Source organism: Miscanthus floridulus, chromosome 7 (genome assembly GCF_019320115.1).
Source record: "Miscanthus floridulus cultivar M001 chromosome 7, ASM1932011v1, whole genome shotgun sequence".
In the NCBI taxonomy this organism is placed as follows: domain Eukaryota; kingdom Viridiplantae; phylum Streptophyta; class Magnoliopsida; order Poales; family Poaceae; genus Miscanthus; species Miscanthus floridulus.
In genome coordinates this window covers 46,807,148-46,826,423 of record NC_089586.1, presented here as the reverse complement: position 1 = coordinate 46,826,423, position 19,276 = coordinate 46,807,148, and the positions used below count along the sequence as shown (strand labels likewise).

The 19,276-nt window shown below is 47.2% G+C and overlaps 1 protein-coding gene across 2 annotated transcripts; it reads right to left on the bottom strand.

The window, feature by feature from the left end:
- Positions 1–4,773: 4,773 nt before the first annotated feature.
- On the bottom strand, positions 4,774–18,953 carry LOC136463165 (prefoldin subunit 6-like). 2 transcript variants are annotated; one of them, XM_066462187.1, is made up of 6 exons: positions 18,796–18,953; positions 18,609–18,679; positions 18,371–18,495; positions 18,212–18,272; positions 15,760–15,826; positions 4,774–4,789 (listed from the first exon to the last, which is right to left on the bottom strand). In XM_066462187.1, the coding sequence occupies exons 1-5, from the start codon at positions 18,881–18,883 to the stop codon at positions 15,779–15,781; spliced, it is 393 nt and encodes a 130-aa protein (XP_066318284.1). In that variant the 5' UTR covers positions 18,884–18,953; the 3' UTR covers positions 4,774–4,789; positions 15,760–15,778. The 2 variants fall into 2 exon arrangements, with proteins under 2 accessions (XP_066318284.1, XP_066318283.1); XM_066462186.1 differs by lacking the exon at positions 4,774–4,789 and having other exon boundaries at positions 15,508–15,826.
- Positions 18,954–19,276: the final 323 nt, after the last annotated feature.

Sequence of the window (19,276 nt, the reverse complement as noted above, 5' to 3'; positions counted from 1 at the left end):
TCTCTCCCCTTCCTAGAAACCTTCGCGGCTCTTAGGAATGCTCACGACCAAAAGGAAGAGAGAAGGCAACGGCAGATGACGAACAGGCAAAAGAACAAAATGGAAACCCTCTCCCCTCTTCTATGGAAGGAAAAGGGAGTAGCGGTTATGGAAGGACGCGCCGATTGGGGAAGCCAGAATGACGAGGCGAGAATTTCTCTCTTTTTCATTTAATGCAGATAGGACATGCCCTGACTGATGAGACGTGCTCAGCTCGACGGAATGGCTCCTGATCAGAAGGGATGTGGCCTAGCCATGGCCCACCACTACCACACAATCAACCACTACCACACGACAGGCACAGGAACCAAAGCGCCACCGCACACAGGTAGCTCCCCGCTTCCCCAGGCCGGACCTAGAAGAACCCAAATGATAGGTAAGGATAGACACTGAATGATAGGAAAGGAAGCGAAGGGTCGCCCCCTGTAGGCCATGCCGACTCTATCATGAACGACGAACATGGGTCCTGGTCGGACGTTTCTGATTGAAGCTCTTCGAACCCCGTCACTCAGGTCATCAAGGTTCCGATCGAGCATTTCCAACCGAAGCTTTCCAAAACCCCGTCACCCAGGCCATCAAGGTCCCGGTCGAACATTTCCAACTAAAGCCCTCTGAACCCTGTCGCTTTAGCCATCGAGGTGAGCAGTACCGAACCCCTCTATTTCCTTATAAATCATTTCATACATTCATATGTGCACTTTATTCCATACGCCCGCGCCTCCCGGACGATTCGGGCCCTGAATCGCCTGGGGGCTTGGGAACTAAGCATCGCACGTGCAGCGAAATGCACCAGAACGCTCCGTGTTGCGTCACAAAGCGGCGGTTGGCTCATTCAACATGAGTAACCAACAGAGCCAGGGGAGAAAACCGTAGATGAGCACCGTGCGGCCTTTGCCCGGTCTGGCAAACCGGGTCATCTCAACCTTCTTGTTTGATCCTGAACCTCTCGCCAAGTCCATAGAATCTCCATCGAGGGGAGGCCATTAGGCCACCCGAGTCTATCTCTAGAACGACCCAGGCATCTATTGGGCTGCAGGTAAAGGAGTAGTGGAATATCACAAGAGGGCTATGCCAACCCCGTCAAGAACGACGGACCCGGATTCCACTCGATCACACCCATTAGCAAACTCACCGAGCTAGTCTTCGAGCCCGAGCGATCAGGACAAGCGACGAAACTCAGCCCCTCTGGTTGTGAGGAACCAGATGGGGTAACGCAAAAACAACTCACATCGACCCCCACGAAGGTCCGACAAGGCTCGGGGGCTCAAATGCCAAAAACCTCAGGACCATGACTCCGAACTCGCGTCGACAGGATCTACGACATCCGGCTACGGCTTGGGACCGTGACTCCAAACTCGCGTAACGGCTTCATTTTCGACTACACTCCAAAAAAATCTAGGGACCGCAACCCCGAACTCACATCGATAGGATCTACGACATCCGACTATGGCTTGGGACTACGACTCCAAACTCGCATAACGGCTTCATTTTTGACTACGCTCCAAAAATCAAGGGACCACGACTCCGAACTCACATGAAAACTAACTACCTCGGCTGTCCAGGCTACGCCGAGGCTAGGGATCCATGACACTAGGACCCACGGGCACGGTCACATCTGTCCCCCAAACTAACCATTTCAAAACCACGACGCACACCAACGCCAGGATCAGTGAGCTCTCTGACTACCGAACTAACTCCCTCACTCGATCCACGGCACACATCAATGCCAGGATTAGTGAGCTCTCTCACACTCGGACTAACTTCCTCGCCCAATCCATGGCACGCATCAACGCCAGGATCAGTAAGTTGAAAAATGCCTCGACTGCGCAACGACGCCTTGGTTAAATTCCATCTCAAACAAAAAACACGCACACACACACGCTAAAACAAAAACCCCCAGACGGATCCACCCAAACCACCCGGGGGCTCAGGGGCTACACCCGCAGGCGCGCTCGTGCGCACCCATCGACAAAACAGAAAACCTCCCCTGATAGCATAGAACACCCCCAGATAGTTCTGCCTAACCGCCCGGGGGCTCGGGGACTACACCCACGGGTGCGCTCGCGCGCACCCACCAACAAGACAAAAAACCCCAGACGATTCTACCCGAATCACCCGGGGGCTCGAGGGCTCCTGTCGGGTTCATAAACCCAAGGTCCCTCGGGGACCGGCTTCTGCGCCAAGGCTCAGCCCAAGAGTCTAAAAACAACATGGCAAAGGAACAGTCCAACAACCGACCGAAAGGCCAGGCCCAAGAAGAACAACGCCCGCTCATCAGCTACTTCGGCTCACCTCTCTGACCGGAGCACTCAATTCGGGCTTCAGCCGCCTCCAGACAGCCTCTCCGATCGGAAGGCCTACCTCGAGCCCTACTTCTGACTCCGACCTCGCATCCCTCCGACCGAGGATCGTAGGAACCCTGCTCACCGCTCTTCTCCGATCGGCGCACTCAGAGACGACTAGAGCCATCCGACCGGGGACGCCTGCTCGGAAGGAACCAGAAGGCGTGCGGAGAAAGGCAAGGCAAGGCTCACAAGTCAAAACCACTATACCAGGGACCATACCCTGCACGGAACAGCACTCTGCAGCCACCCTGACACAAACAGTATTGTAGGCGCCGACATCTCCCACTATAGTATTGTAGGGGCCGCTAAAACTCCTATACGGTAACCCCCCCCACGTGTCCCTAGACATCGATAGCGGTATGGGCACCAGGATTTACCGTACCGGGTGAACATAGCGAGGCTCCTCACATACCTCTAGGCATCAAATAGTTTTTTGCAGGTATTGACGTCAACCCTTCCTGAAGAAGACAACGCCACCTCCCACGTGCACCTCACATTCTACAGTAACATCAATAGTGTTGTGGGGGCCTACCATTATCCGATCCTCATCAGCGTGGGCAACAAGGCTTAAAAACATCCGTACCCTCTCCCTCTCACCTGTAAAGCCATCCCCTTCATCTACAAAAGGGGATGCACTCCCTCCAACAGAGGAGACCGAATGATCGAAGACCAATTTCAGTAGGTTAGAGTTCCTTAGATCGATAGCTCACAACCACAGAACCACCAAGTTCCGACCGTAAGCACATGCTTGAACACCTAGCTCATAGCAAAGTTCCTGTCACTCTCGGCCCTTCCGGTCAGAGCCGACCAGACCTCTTGTACACCCCATCTTTCTCCTTCTCGTTTGTAACCCCACTGCAAACTTCGAGCACCTGGGCTCAGGAATAAAGTCACCGACCGACCCCGACTGGACGTAGGGCACGTTGCCCAAACCAGTATAAATCCTGTGTCATTGAGTGCTAGGCCACCTCTGATCACAACGTACAGCAAAACTATAAATATTCACTAGTTGGTCACATTCTGCACCGACACCACTGGTACTGATTTGTATGGCTGATTTTTTGAGAGAGAAAAATACTGTACCATGGCTTATAAGCCAGCGAATAAGCTGGCTCATAAGACCAGTCGAACACTCCCTTAATCAGTTTGTTTGGCAGTTTAGTAGCTAAGTAGCAAGGGGAAACCAAACAGGCCTTTAAAAGGCCAAAAAAAGGCGGTCCTAATTTTGTTAGATGATAGGGACTATTAGGTTATTATGGATAGCTTGCGCTCTATCTAGGCTGACACTAGTTTCTAATTTCTAAGAGTGTGTGTGTGTGTGTGTATATATATGATATGATATGAATGGCCCTCTTGTCTAATAATCTTTTCTTCCGTACTCCCTTTGTTCCAAATTATAAGTCACTTTTATTTTTTTGGTACATCAATTTTCTAGATATAACATATGTCTAGATACATAGCAAAATATACATAAAAAATTAAAACAATTTATAATTTAAAATAGAGAGAGTAACCCACAAAGAAAGCATCACAAATTTATTTTGGGGTCAGGTGGTTTCCCTTTCCTTGTTTTGTTTTTTTTCCTATGCGCTAAGTGCATTATGTGAAGGTGACATGTATGCCATATAAAATTATCGGATGATTGCCTTTTTTGCGACGAAAGAAGAATTATATTAGATAATAGCTGGGTACATCAACACGTTACAAGCACTCTAGATGACACAAATATCCAGAAACTGATTTTTATCTATATTGTACCCACACTGTGAATAGCTCTAGATCTCAAAACCAAACCTGTATGACGCTTTGCAGTATGGATGACCACATAGGCAAACACTCGGCAAAAGGCCTGAGAACAAATGCCCAACGAACAACGGTCAACTTTCATGAAGGCGGAGTTGAGAAACTTCTTCTTTCTGGTGTCTTCCTTTTTCTTCTTTCTGCCACCGAAGAACGAGGAAGACTGATTTGAAAATTATTCTCCATAGTCCTTTATCGTGGCCAGATGTAACCATGACAAAACAGAGAAGAGACCGGAGAAAATTATTCAATGACGACGACATCATCTCCACCTTAATGTCATAGTCCAAAAAGAAAGGTCTCCATGTCGTCAAGCCGGTGAAGTTGCTGACGACGGAGTTGTTGTCCTCATCTTCAACAGAGCCATCATGGAGAATACAATTGCACCCTTCCCCTTCACCATTGAAAACATCTAGACCCCTAGTTGGGTTTCAATGATTAATGATGACACGAGATTACCGTGACTAACGTGTGTTTTGTAGAGGCAACTTGAGATAGGTCATGGTAATGATGATTGTTTGGGCAATTATGGTTTTCATGCCCCTATCGATGGAAATCATTTTGGTTTTCAAAGGTTAGACGTCAAGGTCAAGGAAGGACTAGTTCTAAGTGTCGTTTGGCGTTGGAGAGACACTTAGTGTAGTTTAGCACTTTGTTCTTCCTTTGGCCATACTATTAAGGGGGTATGAACTAGTAGCTTAACCTAGGTGAGTCTAATGGGTTAGGTGTGGTGCACACTTGTCAAATTTAGCACTAGGTAGCTCAAGAATACCCAAAGATAAATTGGAATCCGCCTCATTTATAAAGGATTTTGAAATGAAAGTGAATGAAGGCTCAAATGTTGATAAGACGCTGTTTTAGTGATGACCGGACTCATAGGTGCTGCGTCCGGTCAATGATCAGCGTGCACAGCAGAAGCCGAGGAGCGACCGGACGCTGCACAATGATTAGAACCGGACACGCCTCTAGTCGTATCTGTAGCAATAGGACCTCACTATCAGGGAGGACCAGACGATGAACAGTAACTGGACGGACACTGAGTTTGTAGCCTCAGGTCAACATCAGAGAGGGTCCAGAGACCAAAATTCCTGATCGGACGCGTTCGGTGGATGTTGACCGGGTCACTCCAACAGCCTTCTTGGATAGGCTGACGCCACGTAGCCGTTGGCTACTGACCGGACGCGTCCGGTCACTTTGACCGGTGCGTCAGGTGTAACACCTCTAGTGTTACGAGCTTGCTTAGCACCTAGGTTAAGGCCTCCGAGAATCTAGCCGAACGAGTTTTGAATTTTAACAAGTTAAAACACACAGGAAACGAAAAACAATTTATGTAAACAAAAACAAAATATAACGTATGTATAGTGCTTATGTAAAAATGATGAGCAAAAACTGTAGATGGGAATGCAACTTTAATTTTAGAAAGTGAACATGGTTAACTAGTGCTTTTGGGTAGCTCAAAAATCGAATCCGAAATTTAAACCAGGACTTTTCGTTAAATCGGCACGAAGTTGAAATTGTGGTTAAAGTGTCATTTTTAGAGAATAATCTTGAGCAAAATAGTTAAATAGTGCTTAAATGTTTTGCTCCTATGGGTTAGTATGAAGTATGAACTATTGTGTGAAATGCTTATTGGTTGAAATTAATAAGGATTAGACATGTTAAAAATTATGACGAAAGCGCTAATGGTTGTTAGTTCTAACCGGACCTTGCCCTTTTCTAAGTCTGGAAATGATAGTAGACAATGCCGTTTTGACATTCAAATTCTGACAAAATTTTTTAAACTCTAACTTCATGTTCTTGTACTGTTGGTCGCCTCTAAGAAAGCACTTGAGCGTGGTCTAGGTTGTAGTTGTGTTGGGTGTCATGCGGCCCTCTTAAAAATTGCCCAAATTTTGTCAAAACATGTTGTAACTATGTTGTTGGCGCTCTATTCGTGAACTAGCATTCAACGCGATGGACCAATCTTGGCGTCTCTCCTACTTCCTCTCAGGTCATCCTCTAGTGGTAGAAATATCTTCGTCAGCTAGTCGTTAGTGTTGATTTTGGGTTTGTCGACTTGGTTGAGCTTTCGTCGAATTAGTAAGTAGATTTCGGTCTGCTTTGAAAAGCATGCATGGCGTCATTCCCAGTCTCTCGACCTAAGCCCCACAGTCACCATGCGAGCATGCATGGCGTCGTTCCCTGGTCGTGGTCGTTGCCCCGTTGGCCGGCCTCGTCGGTTGCCGGTCGCATGTCAGGCTGTGCCGGCCACAGTTGCTTTTAGTAGGGCCGGACTAAGCTGCAATGCTGCTACGTGGCTGCCACGTGCGCGCTACCTGCCAGGCCATGCGCAGGGCCAAGATGATGCTGCGGCAGTCATCGTCTGATCATCGTGGCACCCGTCTCGCCACTCATTCTACCTACCCACCGAGTCACCGCTTGTCTTGGTTGCCGCGTAGTGCTACCATCTCACCACCGCTGCCCTGCCACCCACGCGCCATTGTCGCCTTGGTGCGCTATGCCTGGTGCTCTTGCTTGTCCCGTTTCTGTCCTTATCCCCTCACATGTCCCCACATGGCTGTGCCCTCGTCATGTCTTGGCCGGTCCGTGTTAAGTCGATGCCGCAGGCCACGATGTGTAGCAGTGGTAGCGCACCATCCCATTCTAAATCCCTAGCTCAGGCTCCCAGTCCAATCCCTCGTGTCGTAAAGTAGTACAAGAAGTAATTAGGCATCCCCCGCCTCCTCAAGCCCGCACGAGCACTACCGACTGGCAATTTGGCATTTTGCTCGCCGTCGATCATGTGCGCCGCCAAGCAGGTAGGTTTGGGGGCAAGGCCCGTAGGGTTGATAGCAGTTCAATTCCTCGTAACCTCGAACTCACCTTGACTCCCTCTATCCGGTGCTCACGCTATTTTGGCTAGGGCACTCGTCGGCGGTGTGGTGACACGTCGATGTCCATCTCAGAGCACCGCCGCCCTGCCGGCTCGTACGTGACCAGCTCCGCTTGGGCCATCTCGGAGCGCTTCCGCCATGGGGCGCTTGTTGGGCCAGCCTGCTATGCATGTAGCCACACTCGTGCTGGGCCTAGGAGCTACTGGGCCGAATTGGTTGCCGCTGAGCATTTTCTAATTTAGTTTCTAAGGCAAACTTGTAAATTCAATGAAAATTTGTGTAGTTGGCCAAAAATTGTAAAACTAATTTTGTTAGGTTTCTAAAATCATGATATGTCTGCTAGTATATTTTGTTCACATAGTTTCATAGTATTTTCAAGAGTAATATAGTTATTTTGAGATACTTAATATTGTTAAAATATAAACTTGTAGGAATTGTTGTGATAAATTGGGGATAGTGTTGACTCTAAAACTTTCACAGTAAATTCCTAACATTATGAGGTGCTCACTGTAATTTTTGTAGCTCTATAATAATTAGTTTGCTAAGATAGCTAATGAGCCCTAGTGAGAATATATATTAAATCAAAGAAATGAAATAAAGAAACACCTTGGATTGTAGGACTAAAACGCTTATCGGGAAATAACGCCTTATTCGACAACATGGATACATAGCCTAGTACGCTAGCTGTTAAAGCTAGCTCATTAGCGTGAGAGGCATAATCGTATTCTTAGAGTTGCGGTTGTCGTTGGTTAATTACATTTTCTGTGCTGCATCCATGTATATCATAATAGGAACAACGATGGATCACGGAGTCATCTGGAGTAGCTAAAAAGATGATGCCTTGATGATCATGTCACAACCATGGAGTGCTAACCTTTGGTTATATCTTACCCAGGCAAGCCCTGGTGCATAACCTCTAATATTCTGCACTTTATTTCATATTGTGCATTAAGTTTTGAGGAGTTGAATGAAACCCACTTGCATATATCCTTATACTATGAGTCCTACTAGTAAGTTAGGATCGTGTAGATTGCTATGCTAAAGGATTACGATAGAAGTTGAGTGATTAGCTGCTACTCGCGAGAGATAGGAAATATATTATTATTCTTATTATCATATAACTATCACATGGAATATATATGGATGATAATTGGAGATTGGGCGGGACTGTGCTTTCGATTTGGATTTGGTTAGGCAACCGAGCAAGGCTCTGGTTGTATTTGTTCCGCCTATGTCGATTGAAGACCGTCCATTGCTATAGATGGTAGTCAGGTCACAGACTTGTTATCCTGAGCACATACTTGCTTATGAGAGCGAGAAGGCTCATTACGCTCTTGTCGTGGGTTCTGGCTCTTTCCGGACCGACTAATTGGAGGCGGGGAAAGGTGGAGGTCTAAGCACCATATTGAGACCGGGTCTGAAGTGTGGGGGCTTGGAGTCCAAGTTTGGATGGGGACCTAGACCCCATGATAGGAGTGGAATGGGTTGGTCTTGTTTTTGCCTAGGGTACAAACGAAGCGTGTGTTTCGGTGTACCTAGCTGGGATACATTGATTCGCGAATTGCCGTTTCTGTGAGACGGTACGACTTGGCTATGGTCTAGTACCATAGTAAGAACTAGAATATGAAAGATGGTAAAATAGTTCTGGTTGCTTACCACCTGCATGAAAGTAGCATAGGTGCTTACATAGAATGGTAAGTTAATGAACTAATGATGACTACTAATAAAAATTGAATTTAGGGACACACGTTTAGTAATGCTTCCGCAGATGTAATAACCCACAAGCCAAATAAGCCTTGCATATCCTTGGAATCTTTTATTTTCCTCCTGTCGAGTAACTCTTGCTGAGTACAATCGAGTACTTAGGGTTTTATTCCCCCTGTTGCAGGTGACCGATGGATGGTAAATGACTTTTGTGTGTGGAAACCTCCTGGTGGGCTCAGCGAGGATTTCCTTACGTTGTTGACGTAGAGTTTATTCAAAATTTTCAGAAAATATTTTTGCAAAGGAAAAGAATTACAGTCTGTTATCATTCCATGTATATAAATGTTCCTCATGTTAGCGCTTAAACTTGTCGTTATATACATTTCCGCTGAAAACTCTAATAACATTATTATATTTTGCTGCTATAAACAATTGAGGTAATATTCTGCTACTGTAATAAAGTGATGTAAGAAATGACTAAAGATGTTGTAAGCTTTACACTCTCATTTATGATCCTGATGGAAAAATATAGATTTTCGAGTTCTCTCTTGTGGCGTGCTCAACAGATTTGCGTAGTTTAGTGTCCTCACTTGGGTACTCAGTGTCTAATGGAAGACAAGTACCCTTGAGAGGCATTAGATTAGGCGGTTCTACCACATCAGGTCACCCCAAAAACTGCTGAGTTGGACAATAACGATTATGTTTTAAAGTGGGGAGCATATATACTTCTCATACTCATCCAACTTAGCTATCTTGCCCATTTGTTCAACTAAGAAACATCTTTGGAGTGCAAGGAAGAGCAAGAGCCTAGTGGGGTGATTGAGATTTGATAATCTAAGATTAAGGACCTCATTAGTGCATAGGGAGTAGCAAGTGTGCATCCACCTTTCTCATTAGGCTTGTCTTGGTCAAGTGAGAGTTTGTGCTTGTTACTCTTGGTGATCGTCATCACCTAGATGGCTCGGTGGTGATTGGAAGCTTGGTAATCATCCGGCGGAGCTTGTGGATGACCCAAATCATGGTGTGAGCGGTTGTGGGTGATTCACTGTGACGGAGTATCAAAGAATCAGCTCGTAGAGAGCACTTGATCCTTGTGCGGATCAAGGGGAGCTACACCCTTGCGTGGGTGCTCCAACGTGGACTAGTGGGGAGTGGCGACTCTCTGATACCTCAAAAAACATCGTTGTGTTCCTCTCCTTCTCTTTGCTTTGAGCATTTACATTTGAGTAATTCAATTCATGTCTTTACATTCTTAGAATTATCATGCTAGAGTAGGATTGGAACCTAGGGTGCAAAACTTTTATGCGGTAGAACAATAGAAACACTTCTTGGCACGAGGGGGTGAAATGGGCTAAGTGTAGGGCTTAATTATTAAAAGAAATTTAGAATTAGCCCAATTCACCCCCTCTCTTGGGCATCTTGATCCTTTCAACCGTCGCCGGGGAGGAGGAGGAGATAAATCTCCAATGCCAACAAATTTGACATGGAGAAACCCTAACCCTAATGACTCGATCTACTAGAAAAACTTACAAAAATGATAGATCCCCACTCCCTTCGGCCTCCGGCGAGATGCTAGAGGGGAAGGGAGAGGGACCAGCGAGGGTGGGCGGTGGAGGCGGAAGCTTAGATCCAGACGCGTGAGAGGGCAGGAACATGTAGCGAATTGTCGGATGATTGCCTTTATGTGATGTGAGAAGGTGCCATGTGACATGTACGTGAGGTTAGAGACCAAATCAAATGGGCACGAAGCAGAGCACACTCTCACCTGGGCGTCCGTCCACCTAGACGCTCCCTTGCTGGGTCACGACACCAGCCTAATAACCCACGCTCCTTCATTTCTAAAAAACCGCTTATATCCACTCGTTTCTCTTCCTATTGCTCTTATATGCTCGCTCGCCTAACACCCCTGGTGTTATGAGCTCGTTTAGTACCGCGATTTGGGCCTAAGAAAAATTTCTAGAACTAAGTTTCTCGGATTTTAAAATTTAAATATTGAGCTTAGGTTTAAAATGCCATTTTAGCAAACTATATTGAGCAAAGTAACTAAATAGCGCTTAAATATTTTGTCTCTATGGGTTAGTGCGAAGTATGGACTTTTACGTGGAATAATTATTGGTGGAAGTTAATCGGGTTAAAACTTAAAACGAAATAGAAATAAAAACGAGAGTGTCGCTGGCCACTCGTCCCACCTGCCTCGCCGGTACGACGGTGTTGTTTTCCCCTGTTCTGAATCAGTCGCCTGATTTATTTGCATCGCGCGTCGTTGCCCCTGCATTCACTATTATTATTTCAGCATCAGTAGCATGAGAAGCAGCGACAGCTGGCGATTGATGTGTCGCCTGCCGTACAAAGCATAGTGACTCTACATGTAGCACTTACCACTCACTAGGCTTCCAGCACGTGTGCCATCACTGTCGCTCAACCGTGGTCTGTCTTCGCATCCAGCTAAGTTGAGTCCTCTCGTCATGCTACTTCGCGGGCAAAGATGGCCGAGTCGTGTAAATGTCATCGTCCTATTTTTCTCCATCTCACTCTCTCGGTGTCTGCCCCTGTCTACCTCTGTCTTGTCTCTGTCTTATCTGTCTGTCTCTGCTTCTCTGTCTTCCTTTTCCTCTTACCAGAGCAAGGAACGCACACAAGCATTGAACATCCTTATCCGCAGTGCCAGCCATCCAACGATAGCATGTCCTTGCTTCTTTGCTTACCCCTTGCGCTCAATGCCTGGCGTCGGCTCCTTTCCCTGCTCCTCGAGAGAGAGCACGCGCCGCTCCTTCCTTCCCACGCTGGAGCCAGGGTCTAGCTCCTGCTTTTCCCCCATGACGCCGATGCTGCTCCTCCGTGTGTAGCTGTAGCCATCTCGCCCTAGAACTCCGCTCAGCTCTCCTTCGTGAGCACCCACGCGTTCCGCATCGGTGTCCCCTCTCCTTCCCCCTCCGCCTCGGTCCGCCGCCATGGTCAGGCGCCCGTGCCCCGCTGCCTCTCCTGTGCATGAGCTCCTTGGCCGCGTGGGTCCTTCAGTGCCCACCTTGGCGAGCTCCCACAGCGCCCTTGCCCCCCCCCCCACGCACAGCTCCACCTCGCCGCACCGCCACATGGTGAACCTCGCCGAGGGTCGACTCTTGGCCGCGCCCCGCGCCCGCCGTCGCCCGGCCACCGCGCGTGAGCACGCACGTGCCCTCGATCAGCGCCGCGTCTCCGCGTGCCGCACCACCACAGCCCCACGTCACCTCCTCCGCCCGCTGCTGCTCCAAGGCGACTCGCCACCGACGCCGTGCCTCCTGTGAGCACGCCTAGGCTCAGGTTGCCGCAACACCATCGTGGCAACGCAGCTCCCGACGCGGCCCGTGCTGGACCGAGCCGCAGCGCTGTCGTGGCTACGTAGCTCCCGACGCCGCCCGCGCTGGATTTGCATCAATGCATATCATATAGGTACGATGATGGATCAACGGATCAATTGAAGGATGATTGGGAATCTGCAGATGGTATTCTCTTCAGGAGATGATGTAGTGGGCTTTCTATTCAGATGATGGTGGATGATCTGACGATGCAAATACTAACTTTTTAATATACATCTTACCCAGGCAAGCCCCGGTACATAACCCCTACTTTTCTGTAGTTTAAATTATATTTGTACATTAAGTTTTAAGGAGTTGAATAAAACCCACTTGCATATATCTTTATCCTATGAGTCTTACTAGTATGATAGGATCGTGTAGAATGCTATGCTATAGGACTCCGGTAAAAGTCGAGTGATGGCTGTCACTCGCGAGAGATAGGAAATATATTACTGTATTATTTTCACTTGGACAATATAAATGGTGGAAAGGAAAAATGGTAACCGGGCAGGGATATGGTTTGGGTATTGGTGGGTGTAAGAGGTTGTGTCGCCATGGACGCGGGGCATGGCTTGGTTACACTGCTTTCCCTGTCTGTGTCGGTTAAGGACCGGTCGTTGCATAAGCCATCGAGGCAAGTCATAGATCTATTGTCCCGAGCACATACTTGGATATAGGCGTTTGGAAGACTTGTTGCTCTCTTGTCGTGGGTTCTGGCTCTTTCCGGACCGACTGTTAGGGTTTCTTTTTGGTGGAGGAGGTCCTTGCCCTATACTGAGTCCAGGACTCAGGGGCGGGGGCTTGGAGTCCCAGTTTGGACGGAGACCTAGGACCCCAGGATAGAAGGGTGATGGGTTGGTCCTGCTTATGCCTTGGGTATAAGCGGGGCGTGTGTTTTCGGGGCACCCAGCTAGGCACATTGGTTCATGAATCGCCGCCGAGTCTGTATGGCTTGTCTTATGCCTAGCACCGTAGTAAGAACTGAAAGATGAAAGATGGAAAAAGGAAATCTGATTGCTTACCACCTGCTTAAAGTAGCACAGGTGCTTACATAGAATGGTTAGTTAATGAACCAATGCGGCTATTAATAAAAATCGAATATAAGGACGCATGCTTAGTAATGCTTTCTGCAAATGCAATAAACCCACAAACCAGATAGCCTTGCATATCCTTGGAGTCTTTTCTTTTCTCCTGTCAGGTAAGTCTTGCTGAGTACAATTGAGTACTCAGGATTTTATTCCCCCTGTTGCAGGTGACAGGTGGAGACTAAAGCTACCATTGTGTGTGGAATCCTGTTGGTGGGCTCAGAGATGACTTCCTTTACGCTGTGATCGTAGTTTTATTTGTAACTCTCACTAAATGTTTTTATAAATGAAAGTTTATAATCTGTTTTCATAGTTTACATATCACTGCTTCATCATGCCATGAATAGATGATTATTTTCGTTGCAATTCTGATCACATGTCTATATTCTGCTGTTACATTAAATTGATCATAACTCTGATAATATAATTACGTTCCGCTGTTATAATAAATGTTATACTCTGATGTACATATGAAGTGATGTAAGAAATGGTTAAGAAGGATGTAAGCTTTATTCTCTCATTTGTGATCCTGATGGCAAAAATGTGGATTTTCGGGTTCTCCCATGGGGTGTGCCCGACGGGACCGCGTGATTTGGTGTCCTCCTTCGAGTGCTTAGTGTCTAATGGAAGACGAGCGCTCCTAGGAGGCATTAGATTAGGCGGTTCTGACACACGAGCACACGACCATTGGCCCTCCGAGGCGTAGCACTCAGGCGCTGCCCTTCCCAGGCATGGCGTGTGGCCGCCTCCAAGTCGTGGCGTGCTGCTGCCCTCTCCAAGTCGCGCGACCGCGGCCTTCCCGCTGCTCGTGCGGCCAATGCCTCCCTTCCGCGACGTGCAACCATTGCTACCGGCCCACCGCCTGCAAGCGTCGTCGGGCCGCTACCTTCGGTGAACACACACCGACGAGCCTTCATTCTATCGAGCAGTAAGGAGATGTTGCGTTGAAAGCACATGTTGCAAGAGTATGTTTCAGTTGCTTTAGATGTTTTAGAGGTATGTTGCAAGTGTTTCATATGGATGTTGCAAAAATAGATCATGATGTTGCACATGTTGCAATGGTTGTACACGTATGTTACAAGCGTCTGTTCCAAATGTTTCATCTGCTTTTTTAGACGTATGTTGCAAGTGTGCTTATTCGGATGTTGCTAATGTTTCACACATATGTTGTAAGAGTATGTTCAAAATATGTCATCTGTTTCAGTCTTATGTTGCAATAAGTATTTTCATGTTGCAAGTTACAAGTGTTTTATCTTAATGTTGCATATGTTTCACACACATGTTGCAAGTGTATGTTTCAAATGTTTCATCTGCTTCAGACTTATGTTGCATTCAATTGCTTCATGTTGCAAGTGTTTCATGTGTTGGAGGTATGTTCAGAGAGTCATGGGGCATGGCCTGTGCGCCGAGGGAAGGGGAGCTGCGAGCCGGAGGCTGGCGGATGGGCTCGCGACGCGCCTGGGGTCTTGCATACGGGGCGTGCTCGTCCTCATCCCGGCTCCCAGGTCCCCCCCCCCTCCCCCGCCCCGTGCGGAGAGAGAGGGGGTCAAGGGGACAAGCGGCGGGCGCAGGGTGGGGCGAGACGGATGGGGGCGGGGTACGCATGCATGGCGGGACGAGGCAGACGGGGAAGGACTGCAGCGATACGGTGGGAGTGCGGCACGTTTCTGCTGGGCCGCTCGAACGGGTGAGACGGATGGGGGCGGGGTACGCATTCGTGGCGAGACGAGGTAGACGGAGGACTGCAACGATACGGTCCGAGTGTGGTGTGTTTCTGCTAGGCCACTCGGTACCGTCCGATAAAATCCTATCCCATCCGACGTCCCTTCATTTTCCTGCGCGCTGAGTGCATTATGGGAAGGTGACATGTATATGCCATATAAAATTGTCGGGTGATTGCCTTTCTGTGATGTGAGAAGGTGCCATGTGACATGTGCGCGAGGTTAGAGACCAAATCAAATGGGCACGCTGCAGAGCACACTCCTCTCGCATCATATCTCCTCCTGGGCTTCTTCCGCCTGTGTCTGCACCGTGCACACTGGAGGCCATCAAACTGACCTCCTGGGCTTCTTCCGCCTGTGTCTGCACCGTGCACACTGGAGGCCATCAAACTGAGCTGCTCTCTCTCTCTCTTTCAGATGGGACTTGCCCCTTTGTCTGACGTAGTCCGTACAAATTCAGAGAGGCCATAACCATAAGACAACACTAGACCAACTAAAAAACATTTTGCAAAATTCAGAGAGGCCATAACCATAAGACAACACTAGACCAACTAAAAACCATTACTACGCGTTACAGTTTCTGATAGGCATGAGCTCACTCAAGCAATGAAAATCAAGTCATATTTGATTGAGAAGCAAACATGGGCCAAAATGCAACGATACACTGATAGCTACATCTTCTACAGTTCTACTAGAGGCACACTTTTACATTAGAGCATACAGAATAGCGTAGTAATTCACTAGGAACCGTTTCTTTCTTTTTCTTTGTCAAGACGAGAACATCAGACATCTGATTCCTCCCCACGACAAAACCTGGAGGGTATTGGGGGTGAAATGCAGCATGGACTTGACTAGTTGCAACCAACAAACAGATGTCTAAGCCTTAGCTTGTACAGCCTGCATCCTCTGTTGCAACTTGAATATCTGCATAACAAAAGATAAGAAGATGAATCAGAGAAATGCCCTGTTCGCTTGGCTTATAAGCCGTACTTTTTCAGCCAACGAACAGTATTTTTCTCTCACAACAAATCAGCCAACAATACTTTCAACCATGGCTTATCAGCCAAGCGAACAGGGCATTGTGCACCTACTGAAAGAATATGCACCCAAAAAACTTTAATTGAAGTGAATGCCTCCTAAATCTTTGGACGTCCTACGACACCACCAGTAAAATACATGTACCCATAATACAAATTACACACTATTTTTCAGGTCTTCACATAAAAGAAACCAGCTGAAAAATTTTGGGCATGCAGTTCAATCCTATCATCCTGCCACATACTCCAAAAGAAAAGAAGCAGCAGTAACTTCAGCAGTGTGGTTTGTGACCCTGGAAGCCAGTGCCAAAATCAGGGCAAGCAAAATAGTTTTTCGTTAAAGAACAAACCAAAATTTAACTGTCCACAATTACGGCTTCCATTTTGGCCACTCAAGTTCTGCCCAACTTAGCTACAGAAAAATTTTGACCAGCCATATTTTAAGGGTCATGGCCCCAAATTTTGACCTCAAACAAATGGATGCCAAATTTTCTGGGCACAGCCAAAATTTGGCAGGCTCACTAGGGTCACCAACCAAACTGAACAGCTACCGATCAAATTAGAGTAAAGCATCAAGTTGAGTTATGGAATGTAATACAAGGCAAAAGCAGAAACCTAAAATGAGCTGGAGATGCTTTTGTCATCCTAAATGAAGTTTATTGAGGATTCACTCTTGGAGCCACAACTAGTGATCCTATTTCAATTCAATTATCCAATCCATGCAAGTTAACCAATACTAGATTAATCTCTTAAGAACAGTAGCTACAGTGGGCCTGATCGGCTGCAGCCAGTCAGGTTGAGTGTATAGGCTATTAGGCTTGTCTGTGTATTTTACTCGTATGATTTGTCAGCACAATACATACAAACATATCATATTGCCTAAGGAGAATAGCAGATAAGTGCCTCGGTGCTGCAGCTTGCCAAAAGTTCATTATCTAGCTGGATGCAGCTCCCTCAGTTGCCAATAGCATACTGCTTAGGCAACTGCTAACCTAACGTTGCTTTCGATAGTGGTTTCTCACTACTGATATCATTCTCCAGAGCCATAGTATCTGCTCCCAAGTCAAGGCAATAAATCTGGCCAACATGCTTATCAGTAGTTCTGTACTTCAAGCTGTATTTTGAGATGAAGTCACCGCATGTTTTGTTTAGTCAAGGTGCTGCTGCTTCCTCTTCTTGCAAAGAGAATGGACTGAGCAGGACATATCAAGGCAATAGATGAAGCCATCGCACAGCTTATGTCTGGCAGCCCAATGTTGCTATTGGACAGATCTCAAGTTAAGACATAGGGAATCTTCATTTGAATAAGCAAAGAATAAGGAACTATACATTCCTTTTTCTTCTATGCACAAATTAAGAAATTGTGAGTTCCTATAAGACAGCCCAAAAGACAGTTCATTGTACAGGTTGTCTGATAAGTAGACTCAAGATTACATGGAGACCACATATAAGACAACACCAATGTTGCACATATGTTGCACAGATATATAATGATACTCGGACATTGTCTAACACAAAAACAGAATGATTTTCGACCTCCTGTGTTGTGTGGCAGTCAAACCAAACTCATTGAACTTACCAGTTTTGCATGGAAAATAGAGATCTAATAAGCCCTAGCACTAGCATTTTATCATACTACAGCACTAGCACTATGCCATGTTATCCAGATCCTACCACGGTGAACTATTCTTTGCCAGACTTGTTTGTGTACACAGTTAATGTTTATTATCACAATTGTTGCACGCCTAATTAAATATACTCCCTCCGACCCCAAATTTAGGTACATCTAACATTCTTCCAAATGCACCAAATATAAGTCCATGATAACTCTAGTGCACCTCTTAGTTTCATCTTCCATGCTACCCCTACTTAAATGCATACAAATCCATGCAACACACTTTCCACCCATACTAACTCTAGCAAAGATTGATGTGCAATATAGTCAATGTACCACTCACCTTAATTCTTGTGTCCAAGCCCAACTGGACTCATATTTGGGATTTTAGGGAGCATGCTTTGATTTCCACACAAAGGATATAACAGAAATGGTACTGGCAGTTATGATTCTAAAAAGGGTAAACATCAGGAATGCTCTGAATAAGCAGATATTGTAGTGGGTCCAAAATCACACAGATGGCATATTCATATCATGCTTCTCAGCTACTGAACTAAAGTCAAATTCAAAAGGTTTGCACAAACAATTATTTGCAGATACCAAATTTTGTATACCACCTAGTAAAAGTCACAGTAAAGCTAAGGAGCAATGACATACCGATTCCTTCTTGCTGTTTTGCTTTTCCTCCAAGTCTTTGAGCGCCCGATCCATCCGCTTCCTGCAAAATAGCCAGTCCCACAAACTCAGCACAGCAACACGAAGGCACTGTGAGCTGATGAATGAAACCACAAATTAGGCCAGCTGAAAGCGACTCACAGCTCTGCGGAGATGTACTCGATGCGCTTCTTGACGTTGGCCTTGGCCTCCGCGAGGTCCTGCTTGACCAGGACCGGTCCGATGAGCTTGTACACGTTGGCCCCATCGCTGAGCAGCTCCAGCTCCTGCAAGCAAGCAGCCACAGCCACGGATCGAGTAAGGCACTCACGGCGAAGAAATCAGCAAAACCTTGAGAGTTATTAAGAGGCGAGGAAGCTGCGCGGGGTGCGGTGCGTGCCTTGAGGACGAGCTCGTTCTCGCCGACCTGGATGGTGTACTGCTTGCGGACCTGGTGGTTCTTGGCGATGTCTGCGAAAAAAGTAAGGAGCAGCGGAAGTCAGAGGAGAGAGAGAGAGAGAGAGAGGTAGATAGGGTTCGGAGGCGGCGGCGAGGGAGGGGGGTCTGGGATTGGGGAGAGCGCGTGCCTTTCTGGATCTTGCTGAGGGCGTTCGCCTGCACCTCGAGATCCTTCTGCATCTCGCGGACGGCCGCCGGGGCCGACGACGACGCCATGGCCTGCCTGCTTCCTCCTCCGCCGCCGCCGGCTTCGGGTAGTGGGAGTAGGAAGTAGATGCGGGTTTGGGCTTTCTGCGGCTTTGTCTGTGATCAGTGATTTCTTTACGTGGGCCGAGCTACGAATGGGCTCTCATGGGCCAGAAAGGCAAGCGAGATTTCTTCTCGTGGGCTGTCTCTCAGGAAGATCATTGACCCGTGTGGATTACATCTCGGCTCACTACATAGGTTCAAGGATGGATCTCTCTGGGCTGGGCTCCAAGTCTGAACTCAACGAATTCCCGAGAAGATAAGAAAAGATGGTCCCCTGTTGATTGCAGTTGACAGTTGTTGCAAACACGAAATCGAATGGATTCCCATTCCTCCCTGATTGCTAAAAAAAGGTTGGTCGAA